General features: G+C 40.7%; 1 protein-coding gene across 3 annotated transcripts in view; it reads right to left on the minus strand.

Annotated features, from left to right (window-relative positions):
- The window catches only part of SSUH2 (ssu-2 homolog), a 40128-nt gene that overhangs the window by 9235 nt on the left and 12449 nt on the right, over nt 1-18444 (minus strand). For all 3 annotated transcript variants that reach the window (XM_042452784.1, XM_042452785.1, XM_042452783.1), the window contains 6 exons: nt 17889-18013; nt 15884-15946; nt 12639-12739; nt 7936-8028; nt 7139-7244; nt 4504-4611 (listed from right to left, as the gene is read on the minus strand). In XM_042452784.1, coding sequence (XP_042308718.1) covers nt 4504-4611; nt 7139-7244; nt 7936-8028; nt 12639-12739; nt 15884-15946; nt 17889-18013 — 596 coding nt within the window. The remainder of the gene's footprint in view (nt 1-4503; nt 4612-7138; nt 7245-7935; nt 8029-12638; nt 12740-15883; nt 15947-17888; nt 18014-18444) is intronic.

The following is an 18444-nucleotide window of genomic DNA, read 5'->3' on the forward strand; positions in this document are numbered from 1 at the left end:
AGAAATGGGAAAACTTTCAAATCCTCAGATAGGGGATATTCCTTATAATAAGGGACACCAAGCAACTCTAAAGCTACTGGAAGTGCTATTGTACTATAGTTGCAGTAGTCCAATTTTGTACTGCAACTGTATTATATTTTGACTTTGTATTATACTATGGAGTCACTTGATCTTATTTTTCTCAGTTTGCCAGTAATTTCACTTGCTAGAATTTTGTCAGTCTAGAATTAAAATTAAAATATCTGGGTGAAGGGGTGGTACTCCTTTTAGCTTCTTTATGGCAATGTTACTTTTGCAGTTATAATGTTATCAAAATAACATGGCATCTTTATTCCAGTCTTATCCTATGAGACTACAAAACCCTACTCTTCTTGTCCAAATTAGATCTTCATTGTCCACAGTCTGACAAACTGATGATGTACCTTTTCATGATGACTAAAATATTTGTGTCTAAAACCCTGTGTTCTTGCTGCCCTATATCATAGCGTTATGGCAAGGTTTACTAGTAAATGGATGTCAAGTTCTTGACTATATAATAAGCAATGATAATGACAGTTAATTTAAGCCCTGATGTATAGAATACTGAATGTATTTTAGCAACAGCAGAATGTCAGAAACAATGTATCGATTTTAAAAAACAAGCGTTGAGTCAAAATATTTGACTATACAGTATAACTCTTTTAACACAAAGAGTATATGGGGGATACAGAAGTGAACTAGCTGCATGAAAAATGCATTGACATTCTGCCACCTGGTGTTAAAACGAAGATGTTGCAGTATGTTTTTATAATGCGTGCCTTCAAGTCACCTATTGGCTTATGGTGACTCTATGAATTTCATAGGATTTTCTTAGGCAAGGAGTAATCAGAGGTGGTTTGCCAGTTCCTTCCTCTGAAATACATTTGTGTGTGTCTGTGTGCATGAAATATATGATGATTTTAATGTGTCATATATGTCCTATGTTTATGTGTTTTAACCTATGCGTTTAAATGGTTGTATGTGTTTTAAACTATGTTGTACCCCACCTCAAGCCCTGGGGAGAGGAGGGTAAGAAATTATTATTGTTCTTGTTATCATCATCATCATCATCATCATCATCTCCAGCACCTGGTATTCATTGGCTCCCATCTAAGTACTAAACAGGACTAACCCTGACTAGCTTTCAAGATCAGATGGGATTTGGTGCCTTTAGGGTATTTAGGCCCTTGTTCTTACAGTACAAACTACCTTTATCTTTTTTCAAGCACCAATCCTTTTTTACAGAAAGCCTCTGTCAGCACCACTAAAAGATCTATGGGCTCCTCCAGATGGAGCAAATTTGTCAAAAGACTGCAGTTTTTGTTGCTGTAATTCTTGGGGTGTGTTTTTTTTTAATCCAATGTTTCTGTTTTCCCGGATTATTTTCTTGCAATTCCAGGCACCAACTACAAGATTTTGTTCAATTTTGCCTTGGGACTAGGTGGGATCTCCTTCTCCAGACATCTTCAAAAAGAGTCTGGAAAGCTACCTGCTGGGAATGATCCAGCTGGAGATCTTGCATTGAGCAGGAGATGGGACTCAGTGGCCCATGGGGCCCCTTACAGTTTCAGGATTCTATAATTCCCACACTTGAATTGGCTTCTTTTTAGTTCTAAGGCATGTTGGAACAAAAAACTCTTCTTCACTATAAGAGTTAATAGTGCCTATGTGCAATGGCACTTTTACACTATAGCACTATAATTTAAACAAAAATCCTTTCAAACCTGAGAACAACCTGAGCAAACCATGCTTAGTTTTTTTAAAGTGTGGAGACAGAGGAAGAGGATGAAAAAGAGGAAGAGTAGGATAAAATGGCAAACAACTTACATACTTTTGGCTGTACACCAGATCCCTCATTGTTTAACAGGTGCCAAGATCTTGAACTCATACACTGTACAAGTGTCTATTTGCTTCTTACTCACCAAGTCAAAAGCGAGAAGGGCATTGTGTGGTTGTGTGTGCGCATGTGCACACTTGTGGAATGTTTAACTGCTCACACTTATACAACCTCTAAGAAAGCACAACTGTTCCAGCAGGAGTCTAGCCTATAAATGACTATCAACTAGGAATGGCATTGTGTTACACAAAAAGCTATTAGCATCAAAGAAAGTAGTCCTGAAGAGACAAAACAAGGCCAACCAGCAAACTGGTGGTTTAGTTTGTCAACAGCTTAGTGTTCTCTATAGAAACAAATTTCTTAAACTGAGGAGACAGGCTAGGACCTGATGATTTATAAGGCCAGTAAAAACTCCATAGACTCTGTGGATCATTTTAGTATCAGTGGATTAGCAGGCTGCAGCACCTTTCCTGGCCAGCAGCACTGCAGAACTCAGGGTGGTGAATAGCATGTACGTGTGTGTGCGTGTGTGTGTATTATGCCACTTTGATTACAAAGTATAATTATCCACCAAAGCAGGACTACTTAATGGTGGGAAGAAATTGCTTATGAGCAACAGATGACCTGCCAACACCTTTATTGGAGCTCCCAGAGGCCAACCATCATAATAGTGCCTCTGGAAACCTCCAGGAGTGCAGTTTTTGCCTAAAATAAGACACACACTCAAGGATGTCATTAGAGGGTGCAGGGAGTGTGGACTGTACCAGGTGACCCTCAAAGGAGAGGTGACACCACTTTTCCCCAAACAACTGCCTTTTGATGGAAATTGACTGTGACATTCATCTATGTCCCTTTGAAATGCCAAAGAGATGGTCTGAGTGGGGCAAGACTCAGTGGGAAGAGATAGTAGAGGCCCTAGGTTTTGGATAAATCAGATGGGGCTTGTACAGACACTTCTGCCCACCCCGTCCTCCATAGTTATCCAACCCTGCCATAATTGGTCTTAGATAAACTAGTATATTGGCATTGGTATCTTAATGTGGAATTTCACAGTTCACTAGTTTACAAATAACAGTAATGAAGCTTATATAATATAAAAGTTTTTAAAATTAATTAAAATTAATTTTAATTTGGAAATTAAAATAATTATTGTATCACATTTATAACATAATATTGGAATATTGTAAATGTTTCATTCTTATTGCTATGTGCTTAAGAGTTTACTCATTGTTATTGCTATATGACGTAGAGTTTCTTCTGATTTGCGGTAACTCTATTCTATGGTTTTCTCAGCAAAATTTAATCAAATGAGGTTGCCATTGCCTTAGTCTAAGGATGAAAGAATAATGACATGTGACAACAGCCTTGTCTTCTTCCCCATTCTTACCCCAACGTGCTACCTGATCACCATATGCATGGAAATTTCCAGTAAAATATCATGATTTTCCCCATTAACCCAACTTTGCCCTAGAGTTGGCAAAGTCATGGGGTTAATGCAGGGTTTTGTGGCATGCAAACAGCTGGATGAAGTGAAAATCAGGCCAGCCCACTGTTTGCACACCAGGCACTTCACGATCTCCATACCATGTGCTGAGCCCATGCAACCAATCAGAAAAGGGGGTAGAGGGATCCCATCAATCTCATAGAGACCCCAGCCATGTGATTTGTAAAGTCCCAGCCCCTCTACCAACTATTCCAATGAGTTACATGGATAAGCCCACGTTCAAGAGAAGTGACAGCTTACAGAGCAGCGTGTCTACAGAGGTCCTGCAGGTGAAGAAGAGGTGTCTCTGGCTCTGGGAACAGAAGACAGGCCATTTGTTCCAATATGGTTTCAGCCAGGCTGGACAATGCAAACAATGGAGCACTACCACATCAGGATTGGCCCAGTACATGTAGACTCTATCATGGCCAATCTGGAGCCAGTTCTAGAGCATAATGCTGGGCTTGACCCAAAGTCATCCATGGCTGCGTGGAGATTTGAATCCAGGTCTCTGAAAGTCTCAATCCAAGACTCAAAACTAGTACACTGTGATGACTTTCAAGTTATTTTGGCAGAAAAAAAATAGAAAAAAGAGAGAAAGAATACCCACCAAACAGCTCTACTTATCTCTCACAGCAATAAAATAAAATGGGAGCAACAAAATAACTAACAATTTGCTGCTCTTTCAAAATCTTCCAGCTAAGTCAGTTCCATCACATTGCTAAACGGTAGGGACAGCAATATTTCTGTTTGAAAATAAACTCAGAAAAAAGTGTCCCCCTTTCCCAGTACTTTCCTTTATTAGCCCAGCTACTTCATTTGGCTTTCAGTCTCTCTACAGACTTCCACAGCTTGCTTACCCAAAATAGATCTTCCTGAGACCCACCCCATCCCAGGGTTAAGTTGCTTCCATGTTAGGGGGGGGGGGGCAGTGAATCTGCTATTGCTTTCACTCTGAACTTTAAAAGAGCTACCCCTGAAATAAGTTCAAAAAGTTCAGATGGAAACTCAGAGTGGATTCATCACTTCACTCTTCCAGCTGTCACTTCTACCAGTTTCCCAATAATCCTTTTCTCTCATATCCCATGACAGTTTCAGAAGTCCTAGTATTTGCTAGGTTAAAGTGCCTTCAGCAATACATTCAGTAAATGGCAGTTTGATATACCTGCTGTAGAATGCGAGATGTGCCAGAGAATATGGCATTATGTTCTGCAATAGCCTTTTGTGAGGCCAGTGAGATCTGAGTGTATGGAAAGTCAACAAGGGGATATACCTGAAAATTTAAAAAAAGAAGAACTTGAAAGGCAATCAGCTCCGGTCCATAGTCATTTCCATCCTTTCTCCACCTCACCTTTCCAGTCATGACCACACATCTATCCAGCCCTGGTTTTATTAACACACTTGTCACATGAGTTAAAGTAATGGTTGTTTTCCTTAATCTGCCAAGGCATTGTGCATAATGCATTGTCCAGCAAGACAGAATCAGAAATAGCATGCCATTATTACATTCACTTTCCCATTCTAGGCCTGTCCCTCACTTCTTTAAGTTCATGTGATGTAGTTTTGTTTTTTGGTTTTTTTTTTTTTTTTTGGGGGGGGGGGGGTTCCAAGTACAAAAGTTATGAGAGAAGCAGATCTGGGGCTGCAAAGCCCAAGTGAGTCTGCATACTCCAGTTTCCTATAATGTGCATAATGTGACCCAAAATCATATGAACATGGTGGTTGCATAACTGCTGGGCATGGTGCATTTTTATATAATTCAGATAGTTAATACAGTGCGTCCTCGTCTTACGCGGGGATCCGTTCTGGATCCCTCCGTGTAAGGCGAATTCCGCCTATGCTCGAGCCCCATTGGAAACAATGGGGCTCGTGTGCGGTGGCATGGTGGCGAAGGCGCGCGTGGGGCGCAACGGGCACAATTGAATGGGACGCACCGCCCCTTCCGCCCCGCGCGCGCACCGCGGCTTGAGCACGTATGCTCAAGGTCGTGTATGGCGTGGGCGCACTGTATAACACTACATCAGCAATTCCCAGAACCCAGACAGAGAAATCATAATAAATGAGCACATAATGGTCGAGCTTTACTTTTCTGATGTCTGAGTCTTTAATGTATAGAAATATATTTTGAAATGGGCACATACTGCCACCAAAATGTTGGAAGGTGCTTCAGGGCAGGCTATAACTAAGGTATTTTATCAACTACATAGGATAAAACTCCACCCTGGGTCTGCATTTGGCTTCCCCAAAGGCTATGTTTGTGGGCCTCAATCCTTTCAGATTCCCTGTACTGCCCTTTTCTCCAGTCAAGAAGGGTAATTTGCCACCCTAGATTGTTAAACTTCTTAAAAAAACAAATTTTCCTCCCTTTCCAACCAGAAGTGGTTGGATTGTGGCAACAGGGTGGAACAGAGTGTAGGATTTCTTGGGCATGTTCTAGATTTTGCTTTCCTGGGATATCTTTATGCTGAAGGAAGGAAGTTACTTTATATCTGATTTTCTAGGGCTATATGTTTATAGGGAACAGGAAATGAACTATCACTCTGGGTGCCCCTGAGATCCCATTTACATATGATGAATATGATGCATATAGGCCCTTCTTGGCACTTGAAGATTTAAGTCAAGAGGTTTTCAAAGATTTAAGGCAAGTTTCTGACTGTGATAGTTCACTCAATGAGCCAAATGAAAAGAAACATTTCCCTTTCTTCCACTTGGTAGAAGCATTCATTAAAGAGAGAGAGGTAATTGGAGAAGCAGTATATGCTCTGCCATACAGATTTCCCTTTGTAGTAGCTGTGTTGATCAATCATAACATAAAAACAAAAAATGAGGACAGTGGGAAGAAGAAATCTTCTGACACTTCTGAGACCAGCTGGTTTATTTCAGCATTCACTTTCACATCTATATTATCCATGAAAGTTCATGTTGAAATAAACCAATTAGTCTCAGAGATACCATAACATTTCTTCTTCCCAACATACAATTTTCCTTTTTAGATTTCCCTTTCATAAATAGGAAAAGTTGTTGCCCATTCATTTTTTCTTTACCTGGTATTCCATGCAGTGGGCTCTTGATATCCACTGGGGTTTGGTTGCAGGACACCCTGAGGATATCAAAATCTGTGGATGCTCAAGTCCCATTAAATACAATGGCATAGTAAAATGGTGTTTCTTATATAAAATGGCAAAACCAAGGGTTGCTTTTGGAATTTATATGTGGTTTTTTAAAAATATTTTCAAGCTGTGGCTGGTTGACTTTATAGATGTAAAAATCCATTGATATGGAGGGCTGGCTGTAATAATATATCTACATCTAATATCCTTATCACACCACACTGTTATAGTGCTATATTCTACTTTAACTGCCATGGCAACATCCTGTGGAATTCTGAGGTGTATAGTTTAGTGAGGCCCAAGACCTCTCTGCCTAAGAATTCTAAAAGCCCTTCACTAAACTGCAAATCCCAGAACTCCATAGGATGTTGCCATGGAAGTTAAGGTGGAATTTAAAACTATAATAGTTGGAAGCATAAAGTAAGGTCACTGGATCCTATCTACAGTTCCAGTCTGTGAAAGTAGTTTGGCATCTCATGGGATGTCTGAGAACAAGTTCATTAAGACAGCAGGAACGAAGAAGGCTGCATGGGGTAGTAAACCAATTATAGTCTTAAGCAACTAAACTGCTTTTAACATTTTCTCACTAAAGATTTTATTACTAAAGATAAAGAAAGATGGTAAGGACTTGGAAGTATCATGTGGAGGACTGCACAGGTCCTGTCCACAGGGGGGATGCAAGATACTCACCAGAGTGTTTTCATCTTTAAAAATGTTCTCTCCCATGGCTTTGTTGAGCAGTTCCCTTGGAAAGTTCAACTCATGTTCAGAAATGAATTCATATATGTTGTTTTTCCTGTAAAGTGAGAAAAGTCCAGAACACAAAATCAGAACAGTTATCAAAGAGTAAATGAGGTTGCAGACCTCACACTAAACAATTATAACACTATGAGTGCATCTACACTGTAGAAATAATGCAGTTTAACACCACTTGAAGTGCTATAGCTGCATCATACGGAATCCTGGGATTTGTGGTTTTACATGGTCTTTAGCCTTCTATGTCAAAGAGCCTCACAAAACTAAAATTCCCAGGATTCTGTAGGGTGACGCCATGCAATTAAAGTGGTGTCAAACTGCATTATTTCTACAGTGTAGATGCATGGAAGGATTCTACTTTAACTGCTATGGATAGTAAAGATGTGCTTTCTTTGGTATGAACATTACGCTCTATATTCTACCCTCTATAAATTATAGTCCCTCTGCAGTGATAGGTAAACATTTCAGTAGTATGTGTACAGAGTGAGGAACTGCCAACTAAAACTCATCTGGTCTTTAACACATCCTTGTTCTAGAAAGATGCCTACCAATTGCTTGCTGTGGAGAAACATCTTGCCACACTTTCCGAACACAAGTTGGGAATCCTTGAAGCTCCCCCAGTTTCATCCACAAACCATTCTTGAACCTCCCTGTTACTTTAACATGCCTTTTTTTTTTTGTTCATGTGGCAATTTATTTCAGACAGTGACAGCAAGAGTGATACAACATACCAAGTTATTATCAGCTGGATGAAGTGTAGCAACTTTTTCTCTCCTTGGCAGGTTGTACATGTCTTATTTCCTCTTCCAGAACAAGTGCTGCACCTTTCAGGTGTAAAATTAAAAACGTCATTTATTGATTTGTTCTAAAGGCAGCCCACATCATCCTAAATGGGAAGATTAGGAGTGGGGGTCTGGAAAGCTAACAACAAAATGTAGGATTCATTCTTTAAGCACATAGATATTGTTGCAGCTTGAATCAACGCTAAATTCATCTATACTTTTGGTGAAATGTCCAAGAAAATTTGAATTAAATTAGAAGAATTTGAATAAGAGCTGAGGAGAATAAAGTGTAGGATAGTGCTACCAAAAGTGGTGGCCTCTGGACCAATATTGGCCCACAAGTTATTGGTTGCCAGTCCACAGCATGTTTCCAGGAAAGAAAGCTAATGGACATGAGTGTGGTCCCATTAGAAAAAAATGTCTACCTGCCACACCAGATAAACTGACAATCACTCATATAGGATATTTCTGTTTATCTCCTCCAATTTTTTAAATAAAAATAAAAAGTGATACAGAGTCCATTTTAAAAAGCTGTAAAGCACTGATCCTGGCAAAGGGAGTTACCATATGTACAAACGATGATGACAGAAGGCAAACCAACTCATTCAACTCCCAGAAAATTATTTCTCCAGTGCATTAGTTCTTTCACAAGTCTTTCCCCTCCTATTGTCATCCTCTATGCTGGTATTATTACACAAGCATATTGCATCAACTGGATTTCAGTCTCAATGTTTAATACAGTGGGGCCTTGGTAGCCACTGGGGTTAGCAAAATCCATGGATCCTCAAATCTAATTGTATACAACAGCATAGTAAAATGGTGTCCCCTTATATAAAATAGCAAAATCAAGGTTTGCTTTTTAGAACTTCTTTTACAAATATTTTCAAGCCATGGATGACTGAACCTGTAGATGCAAAATCCATGGACATAGATTTGCTGTAAACAATTCCAATCTATCTCAGTTACCCATGATTGTTAATTGCCATCCAGTTGGCTTCAACTGATGTCAATCCTATGAATTAGAAACATCATTATTAACTGAGGCCCAAAACAGATGGGCCAAAAGCACCGTTTCGGGCCAATCCAGGGGCATGGCTTTCAGATGATGTACACCCCCGGATCAGGCTCAAGTCATGCCGCAGCTGCCTTAGGCAACCCACAACTCAGCTGCAAAAGGAGCACAAAAACAGTGTTCTTTGCCAGTGGTCTATGGTGGATTGCTGCAGCAGCTGGTGTCAGGACCACAGCGTTTGATCATCACAGTTGTGCACTGAATGGGAAGCGACCAAAGCTGGAGGTGGCTCCAAGTTGCCGGTCTGTTTGACCCCTAACCAACTCAGTTCTTGCAAACTCGGGACTGTAGTTTTCTTGACTGAGTTTATCCACCTGTATTGCAGTTTTCCTCTTTTGTCTTCACCAAGCATTATAATCTTTTCCAATGATTTGTCTCATGATGTCTTCCATGTATGGCAGCCCTTGTTTAATCATTTTGGCTTCTAGGAAGAGTTCAGGTTTGACTTTTTCTCAAACCCTTTTATTTTGTCAGTCCCTGGTAAGCATAGTACTCAGACAGTCCTGACTTTGGTATGCAATTATACAGTATGTCTTTATACTTGAGGATCTTGACTAGTTCCTTCATAGCTGCCCTTCCAGGTCCCAGTCTTCTGATTTCTTGTGTCGAGTCTTGAATTTTGGCTGGGAATCTTTCATTGAGATTAGTGATCTCAACTATGCCAACTTAATATCCTTTGGAAGTCAAGGACATTTGGGCCCAACACAAATGGGCAATAAGTGCCATCCTGTGGCTGCATGCTCCCAAGCCATATCGTGCCATAATGGTGTGCCCCCATCTACATGGAGGCTGCCATGATGATGTATGTGCAGCAAAGCGTCCAAATGGCGCCATGGCACACGGACATCATCAGTGTGCACGAGGGTGCCAATGGCACAATGAGCGCACCCTAAAAAGAACCTGCCAGGTGTGGGTTCTTTTTAGGGTTCCCGAAGGCTGCAGTGTTTGGTTGCTACAGGCTCTGTGTGGGGCAAAAAGGGGCAAAAAGGTGTCTGTATCGGGCCTTAATCAGAGAGAGAGCAAACTATTCAAAAGCAAAATGATGGAAAGGATAAAGAGTACTACCAGTAAGATTTTGATATATTTCTTTTCTGTATTGCCCTAGCTACCAAACTAAATGTTCAGGAACTAAAGGAGTGAAAGTGTGTTTACAACTTAATTATCTCTGACTCAGCTGAAGTGCATGATTCGTGACAGCAGCATAAAGATCATTTGGAAACAAAGATGTCAATGAAGGAAATTAAATGCACATATGTACATAATGGCTATTTTCCCTACACAGCTATAGAAGGCTAGGTGACCCTTACAAGGAATGTACAATTGTGCCTACAACAGATGTAGATAGCAGATGTTTATTCTTGGCAAATTTGGGAGCATCAACATGACACAGATTAGCAGCAGTTAACTGCTGATTTATTAAAGCACTTTAAGACATTGCAAGCCCCAATGGATCCCCACTTTTAAATTATTGCTACGATTCTCCCATAATGCTATCTCTATTATTTTAAGCTTAATGGAGCCTAATAAAAGGGTTTACTAGAATAGGGAGGAATCTCATGTCACTTAAAGATCATTACAAAGCCAATTTGTTAAGCAATTGGACAGCCATTTTATAAGGTGCACGCAACCTTGCATAAAAATGTCATATGCAAAGAACACTCTCTAGATACAAAAAATAGGAAAGGTAAAACTGAAGTCATTCCATTGGCATTGAGGAGAGTGGGATCACCTTCACATATACCAGATGCTTGTTGACAGCTTCTTGTTGTGCTCATCTGAATAATAGTGTCTAGGGAGAAACCTTCAGAAGCAGCACTGTGCCATGGACAAGAACTCAATGTTTACTTTTTAAACAAGGAAACTAATAATGACTATGAAGATTTTCCTACCAGCGCTTTATCGGTAAAACATTTAGGAAACACGTGCATGTGAAAGCCTGACATGCTTCTTAAGTGTGAGAGAATCTCTTGCCTCCAGCATCCCTGAATTGTTTGGGGAGCAGCAATTTCCTATGAACTGAAACTTTGCATTCATAGGAAATGTCTGCTCTCCGAACGATTCAGGGACACTGGAGGTGAGGGGACGATTACCTTATGTTTAGGAAGCATGTCAGGCTTTCACACACACATGCTTCCTAAACATTTTACCAGCATTTTACCTGGGCTTACCCCACAGTTTTATGACTCTATAAATGTGATTTTTGAAGCTCAGAACCCATTTATGTCTGAAATGTTAAGGAGAAATTTGTTAATTTGTTAACTGCCAAATATATTGTGTTGGGCTAGGTAAATGGTTGTGTTGTGATCAAAGCTCAAAATGGCAAAAGCCCCCAAAAGAGGGATCTGGTGGAAAGAAATGAAGTGAGTGTATATTTTCCCACTTCTCCCCCATTTGCCTTCTTCATGTTCCTCAATATAGAAAGATGATCTGTAGTGCTCAGTGAAGGCCATTAATTTCCCCTCTTCCTTCACTGGTTGCCCATAGAACCTATAAGATGCACTAAAATGTTCATGACTATTATGTGGAAGGATAGGTTTGTGCATGATTTCCATTCAACAAAGTAGCCATCTTGCTACTCCCTAGGTGTTCAAACCACAATGGGTTGTGGCATAAAATGGCTGTACTGGTAGTCGTTGGGAGATGTGGACTTGCTGGATTCATGAAATGCCAAGACTCCTTCCACTATAAACCATGTCTAGTTTTTCTGCAATGCATCTGATGGGGAAAAGGGCACTAGAGCAGTTTTCTGCCTAAGGCTGAACAGCAAATGGTCCTTCCCCCCTCCTAGATCAAGATGCATGTTACACAATGCAGCCAACTTAAATTTTGGACCATGAAGCAGAAAATCCCACAGGCAGCAATCCCTGTGATACAATTTTTTTTTTTAAATAATCATTGCAATGAAATGTCAGGAAGAAAATCTTCTAGAACATGGCCATATAGCCCGAAAAACCCACAAAAAACTCATAGAATAGAATAATTAAATCATAGAGCTGGAAGAGACCACCAAAGCCATCCAGTCCAACCTCCTGCCATGCAGGAACATACAATCAAAACACTCCTGACAGATGGAAATCCAACCTCTACTTAAAAACGTCCAAAGAAAGAAACTCCACCACAGTCTGAAGCAGTATATTCCTCTGTTAAACAGCTCTTGACAGTGGAATTTCTTCCAAATGTTTAAGTATAATCTCTTTTCCTAAAACTTGAGTGTATTGTTCTGTGTCCTAGTCTCTGGAACAGCAGAAAACAAGCTTGCTCCATCCTCAATATGACACCACTTAAAATATTCAAACATGGCTATCATGCCACCTTCTTCAGACTAAACAAATCCAGATCCCTAAGCCATTCCTCATTGTTTCCAGAGCTCCAAGTGTACCTATGATACATTTTTAATATAAAAAAACAGATAAATTTGTGCATATCTTTCCTGTGGTATATGGACTATAATTTGAGATGTATAATAAATCAGTATTATTTCACACTAACATGCTCTCTCTATATAAACATATTCCCTTTGCTGCTGGCAGAGATGATCTCAATATTTTTCTAGTAAAGAAACATCCATCAAAAAGCATACCTCTTACGACCAGTGCCTGAACACATCTGGCACCTCTTCGGATGTTGCAGATATTTTGCTTTTGCTTTATGCCTGGCTCCACTGCATGTAACACACCTCATCTGAGGGACACAAAATAAAGAGACTACTTTGAGAAGCAACCATTTTTTCAAAGTTTTTAAAACCTTTTCTGAACATGCTGTTTCCCAATAGTATTAGGGTGCTATTGTTATAGAAATCATTTATCTTATTTTCACATGCATGTGGATTCAGTTAGAATAGTAAGGAAATCAGCCAAAGAAGATGTCTGAGTTTGCATTTATTATTGGGAATGGTGGAGGCTTTGCTGAGGAAAATTGTTTGTTTAGGAGAAAATTATACTGGAAAGTGTCAGGTGGTGGAAGTGACACTAAAGGCAGAGGCGGGATCACTCATTGCCCTGCCAGTGCACAACTGCTGACTGGCTAGCATCCTTAGACAAGTAAAACTAGGGCGATTACTACACATGGCCTTTAAACTGCAATGACAGTTGGAAAATAGAGGCTCTAGGGTTACCTATCACATAACTTCACCTCTGCCAAATAATTGCTGTCTCTGAAGCATAGTTAGGGCATATTTTTTCATTGATAGAGGAAATCCATCAGTAAGCTCCCAATCATGCTGCAGTCCCATTAGTCTTCAGGTGCAAAATATCACTGCCATGGCAGATCCAATATTGGCAGTCGCATGGGGTCAGTGTCTCCTCTTCCCCTGTCCTCCATCCCTCTTGCTATTCCCAAGCAAGCTGATTTCCTTTTTTTATTTTAAATCAATTTCTTTTCTTTTCTTTAAATCACATTAGCATAACTCTGGAATTGCATTAAAAAATAATGATAAAAATACATGAATAAACCAAAAGTCTCTCTGGGTATGGCATAGGAAAGGGAGGTAGGGTTAAGGGGGAGTGCGATAGAGAGTGCAATGGCAGAAACAGCCCCATCTGTTGGAAGTGTTTAATTGTATATTCCTGCATGGCAGAGAGAGGGACTGGATGGCCATTGTGGTCTCTAAGATTCTATGATTCTACATCTTGTTTACTATGTGAAGGGACATCTTTGTCTATATCAGTGGTTCTTAACTTTCCTAATGCTGTGGCCCCTTAATACAGATCCTCATGTTAATAATAATAATAATAATAATAATAATAATAATAATAACAACAACAACTTTTATTTGTATACCGCTTTTCCTCCAGATCAAAGCGGTTCACAATATACCAATTATGTGACACATGTCACAGTACAAAGCAATATAGTACCTCAGTAATTACATTAACAATTACATACAATTCAATAAAAACCTAAAAACCATATACAAAGCAGTTAAAACTATTGGTTGTGGTTGGACATCATAATCTAAAGAGAGTCGGGGGGGGAGGGGGTAATGCTACCTGAAAGAGGTAGGTTTTCAATGCCTTTTTGAAGGCTTCTAATGTGGGGCAGAGTCAGATCTTTTCTGGAAGGGCATTCCAGTGGGTAGGGGCTGTCGCCGTATAGGCTCTCAAATGAGGTGCTGATATTTTTACCTTGGGGTATTCAAGTAAGTATTTCCCCCGTTGTTCTGAGGGTGTGGGGTGGATTATGTAGGGAGAGGCGCTCCCTCAAGTAACTCGGGCCCAAGCCATATAGGGCTTTATAGGTAACAACCAACATTTTGTATTGCGCCTGGCTGCAGCATTCTGAACTAGCTGAAGCTTCCGGACGTGGTACAAAGGTAGCCCCATGTAGAGCGCATTACAGAAATCCAAGCGAGAGGTTACCAGTGCATGTACTTTTTTTTGTTTTTTATTTATATACCGCTATTCCAAAGATCATAGCGGTGAACAGCAAGTAAGCTAATTAGCAAGTAAGCTAATTTGCCCCCAACAGTCTGGGTACTCATTTTAGCGACCTCGGAAGGATGCAAGCCTGAGTCGAGCTTGGGCCCTTTTGCTGGTCTTGAACTCGCAACCTTGTGGTTTTGAGTGAATGGCTGCAGTACAGGCATTTAACCACTGCGCCACCAGGGTTCGTTGTACTACAGTTTCAAGGTCCTTTCGGTCCAGACAGGGACGTATCAGCCGAAGCTGGTACCAAGCACTCCTGGCCATCGCATCTACTTGAGATGATAACTGTAGAGATGAGTCCAGGAGTACTCCCAAGCTGCGAACTTTATCCTTTAGGGGAAGCGTAATCCCGTCAAGGATAGGGTGGCAAATTTCCCTGTCTGGACTTGGGGTACCTATCTCAAGTACCTCTGTTTTCTCTGGATTCAGCTTGAGTTTGTTTTCCCTCATCCAGCCCATTACTGACCCCAGGCAGGCATCCAGAGGAGAGGTGCCATCCTTAGTCGCTGTATCAGTTGGAGACATGGAGAGATAGATCTGGGTGTCATCAGCGTACTGATGACACTGTGCTCCATGCTTCCGGATGATCTCTTCCAGCGGCTTCATGTAAATGTTAAACAGCATGGGGGACAGGATGGCGCCCTGAGGAACGCCAGATGTCAGCTCTCTTTTACAGTCAATGGTATTAAAGGCCACTGAGATGTCCAAAAGCACTAACAGGGTCACATTTCCCCTGTCAATGCCTAGACGGAGGTACATATAGAACTCTTGATGATTTGTGGGGAGGATATTTAAGCATAGTTGTCATGTCACCCTTAACCTTCTCTTCTCCAGATTAAACAATTCTCTATAATTTGATCTTGACTCCAATGTATGCATCAATGAGAAAGAAATCTTAGATTAGGGGTAGGGAATATATAATCTTCCAACTATAATTGGGTTGTCCATTGCATTAGCCTACAGGCAGTTCTGAGAAACTTCAGGACCTTTGGTCCAACAACAGTTGGAGGACCACAGTTTCTCCATCCCTCTCCTAAACAAAGGTTTTCTATTCCCCACCCCCAAACTGCTTAACAATACTGGTGAACAATGAACGTGTGATATCACTATCAGCATGAATGAGAGAAGGCAACAATCTGAAGAAGGCTTAGCTAATGCTAATACAGCTTGGGATCAGGCTATCTAAAGGACAGTATCTTCCTGTGTGAGCCTGATTTCTGATAGCTTTCAGGGAAGCTCTTCTCTCAGTCCCTTCACAAGGTTATCTAGTGGAAACATGGCAGGCCTTCTCAGTGATTCTTCCCAGGCTTTGAAAGTTATTCCCTCAGTAGACTTTCTGTGAAAAGGTGACATAAGTGAAAAGTGAAATAACAATAAGAGCAGCAGCAACAACAACACTCACTCTGCCTGCACCATGGCATCCACTACACTTGTATCGACCTCGTCCATGGCATTTGTGACATTCCTGAAATAATAAAAAAAAGGTGCACATCTATAAATCCCTTCCCAGTATTTTCAAAAACTGCATGTTGTATTTTGAAACAGAATAAACTTATGTTAATACCTTAATTATGAAAGAATATGTAGCTGCTAAGGATAGTCTTGTCCCAATGTATTGCTTAAAAAGGAAATCCATATGCAAGAACAGAACCAAAGAAATGCATAGACAGAAATGCAAATTTAGTAATGACTGGCATAATTTGAATGGAAATATAATGCATCTTGCTGTAACAGGAAGAATGTGACTAGGTGACCTTCAGTTTACTGCTCAGAAATTAAATCCAATTTTTAGTCCCAATTAGAACAAAACCATTATTACCTTGTTGTGCACGTGCCTAGGGTTTTGCTCCTTGTCTCCTGACAAGATCATTGATCTCTCCAGAATATGCTGTCTCCAGATGTGAGATGTGAAATAAGGGGAACCCCATAATACAATGTAGGGTATGAAGGGTGTGCTAACACTGGACTTCCCAGAGAGAGATGGCTGCTCTTCTTTCTTGTGGCAGTTGCATGGTTTCCGAAGCTCTCCCTCCTCCCCCAGTAACGAAATAGTGAAAGGAGAGCACCTTGCCATTTGCAGCAGGCTATGGGTCAGGAGAGAGGTGTTGTACAAGGAGTTTTTACAAACTGTGTGTATGTCACCCACAGGATTCCAAGCTAAGTGTTTGTTGAGGCAAATGAAATAAAAGCCCTGGTGGCGCAGTGGGTCAATGCCTGTACTGCAGCCATTCACTCAAAACCACAAGGTTGCGAGTTCAAGACCAGCAAAAGGGCCCAAGCTCGACTCAGGCTTGCATCCTTCCGAGGTCGCTAAAATGAGTACCCAGACTGTTGGGGGCAAATTAGCTTACTTGCTAATTAGCTTACTTGCTGTTCACCGCTATGATCTTTGGAATAGCGGTATATAAATAAAACAAATTATTATTATTATTAAGTATGAAAGCCAGTCATGAGATTTTACAGCAACAGAAAGGCTTAATGCAGCAGATTAAGAAATGTATGCAATAGAAGTATAAAAACTTTGTGGTCCACTACTTTCACTTCTCATCCTCCTCATATCACTCTGGATAGATCATGTTATATCAATAGTTCAGTGGTCTAGAGAGCAGTATTTCTGAAAGGCCAGTATAATTCAAGGTATATTTGAGTAAAAGATCATTCATTTCAGCAAACCAAATGAGATGATCTCATGGAACTTCCCCACACCTCATCACCCCTGATCAGTAAATCCCCAGTGCGAAGCAAGGCCAACAAAATAGAAAAAGTGGCTTTGCTGTCTAGCATTAACCACTGTACTAATCACTGTGCAAGTCCTTGGAATCATGCGGGTGACATACACACAGTTTGTAGTAACAATCCCCTGATGCCACAGAGGACAAACATAGAAAGCACTTTATATCTCAGGCACACAGGAGGCATGGAGAATAGAAGAAATTCATAACTTTTCCTCCACAATTGTAACTAATTTCAATATCGCTGAACAACTTTCAGACATTAAGGAGCTTATTGCTTGGTGTTTAAAATCAGCTCCAGCCTCCAGGGCTGTAGCCGGGATGTGGGATGGAGGTAGGATTATCACACACTAAATCACTGCCAAATCGCTGGTTGCCCTCAAATTCGGGTCCAAGCCATATGCCGCCAGCACTTTTTAGAAGTCGGAAAGCTTTCTGACTTCTAAAAAGTGCTGCCGTAGCACAACTTGGACCTGGCTGGTAACAGGGCTAATGACAGCCAGTGATTTGGTGGCAATTTAGTGTGCAATAATCCCCACCTCTATCCCACATCCCCGCTTCATCCTGGGACGCTGGAGCCAATTTAAAATGCCAAGTGATAAGCTCCTTACTCAAAGCCATCTGAAAACGAAGATGAAGGATAGTTCGATTTCAAACCAACAAGAAATGAATTACCTTGACTAAAGAAGAATGAGGTACACGAAACTTTTTTGTGTCTTCCTGAAACATCTTTGGTACTTGGACTTTAATATCCCATGGTTGAGGGGATGTACCATTTTGAGGTCCATCTACCAAAGTATCTAAGGGAAGCAAACAGCATTAATATGATATTTTGTTTCAAAGAGTAACAAATGACTCAGAGTGAAACACCCGCTAGGCCACTGAAATCAAACTAGGCATAGATCACACTCAATGATCTTAGAAACCACTTTCATAAATTCCTCTATATAATAAAACTCTCTTATGTACTTCAACATGACTTCATTTTGGGTACCTTCACCAAGGGGTGTGGGGAGAAAGAATTTATTGCCACTGTAGGACAAAGATGTCAAAGCCTGGGTTCTTTGCCCCATCTACCTCCAGTGTCCTCCTCCATCCCCATCCCCTGGCCCTTCCCTTCCACATGTTTTGTTATCACCAGCAGAATGTGGGTGATAACATCTCTCTTCCAAGAGAATCTTGCACCAGCTTTCCTGGAAGTCTGAACATTGCCTCCCACCTGGTGGCATCA

The sequence above is a fragment of the Sceloporus undulatus genome, chromosome 2 (assembly GCF_019175285.1).
Source record: "Sceloporus undulatus isolate JIND9_A2432 ecotype Alabama chromosome 2, SceUnd_v1.1, whole genome shotgun sequence".
NCBI lineage: Eukaryota > Metazoa > Chordata > Lepidosauria > Squamata > Phrynosomatidae > Sceloporus > Sceloporus undulatus.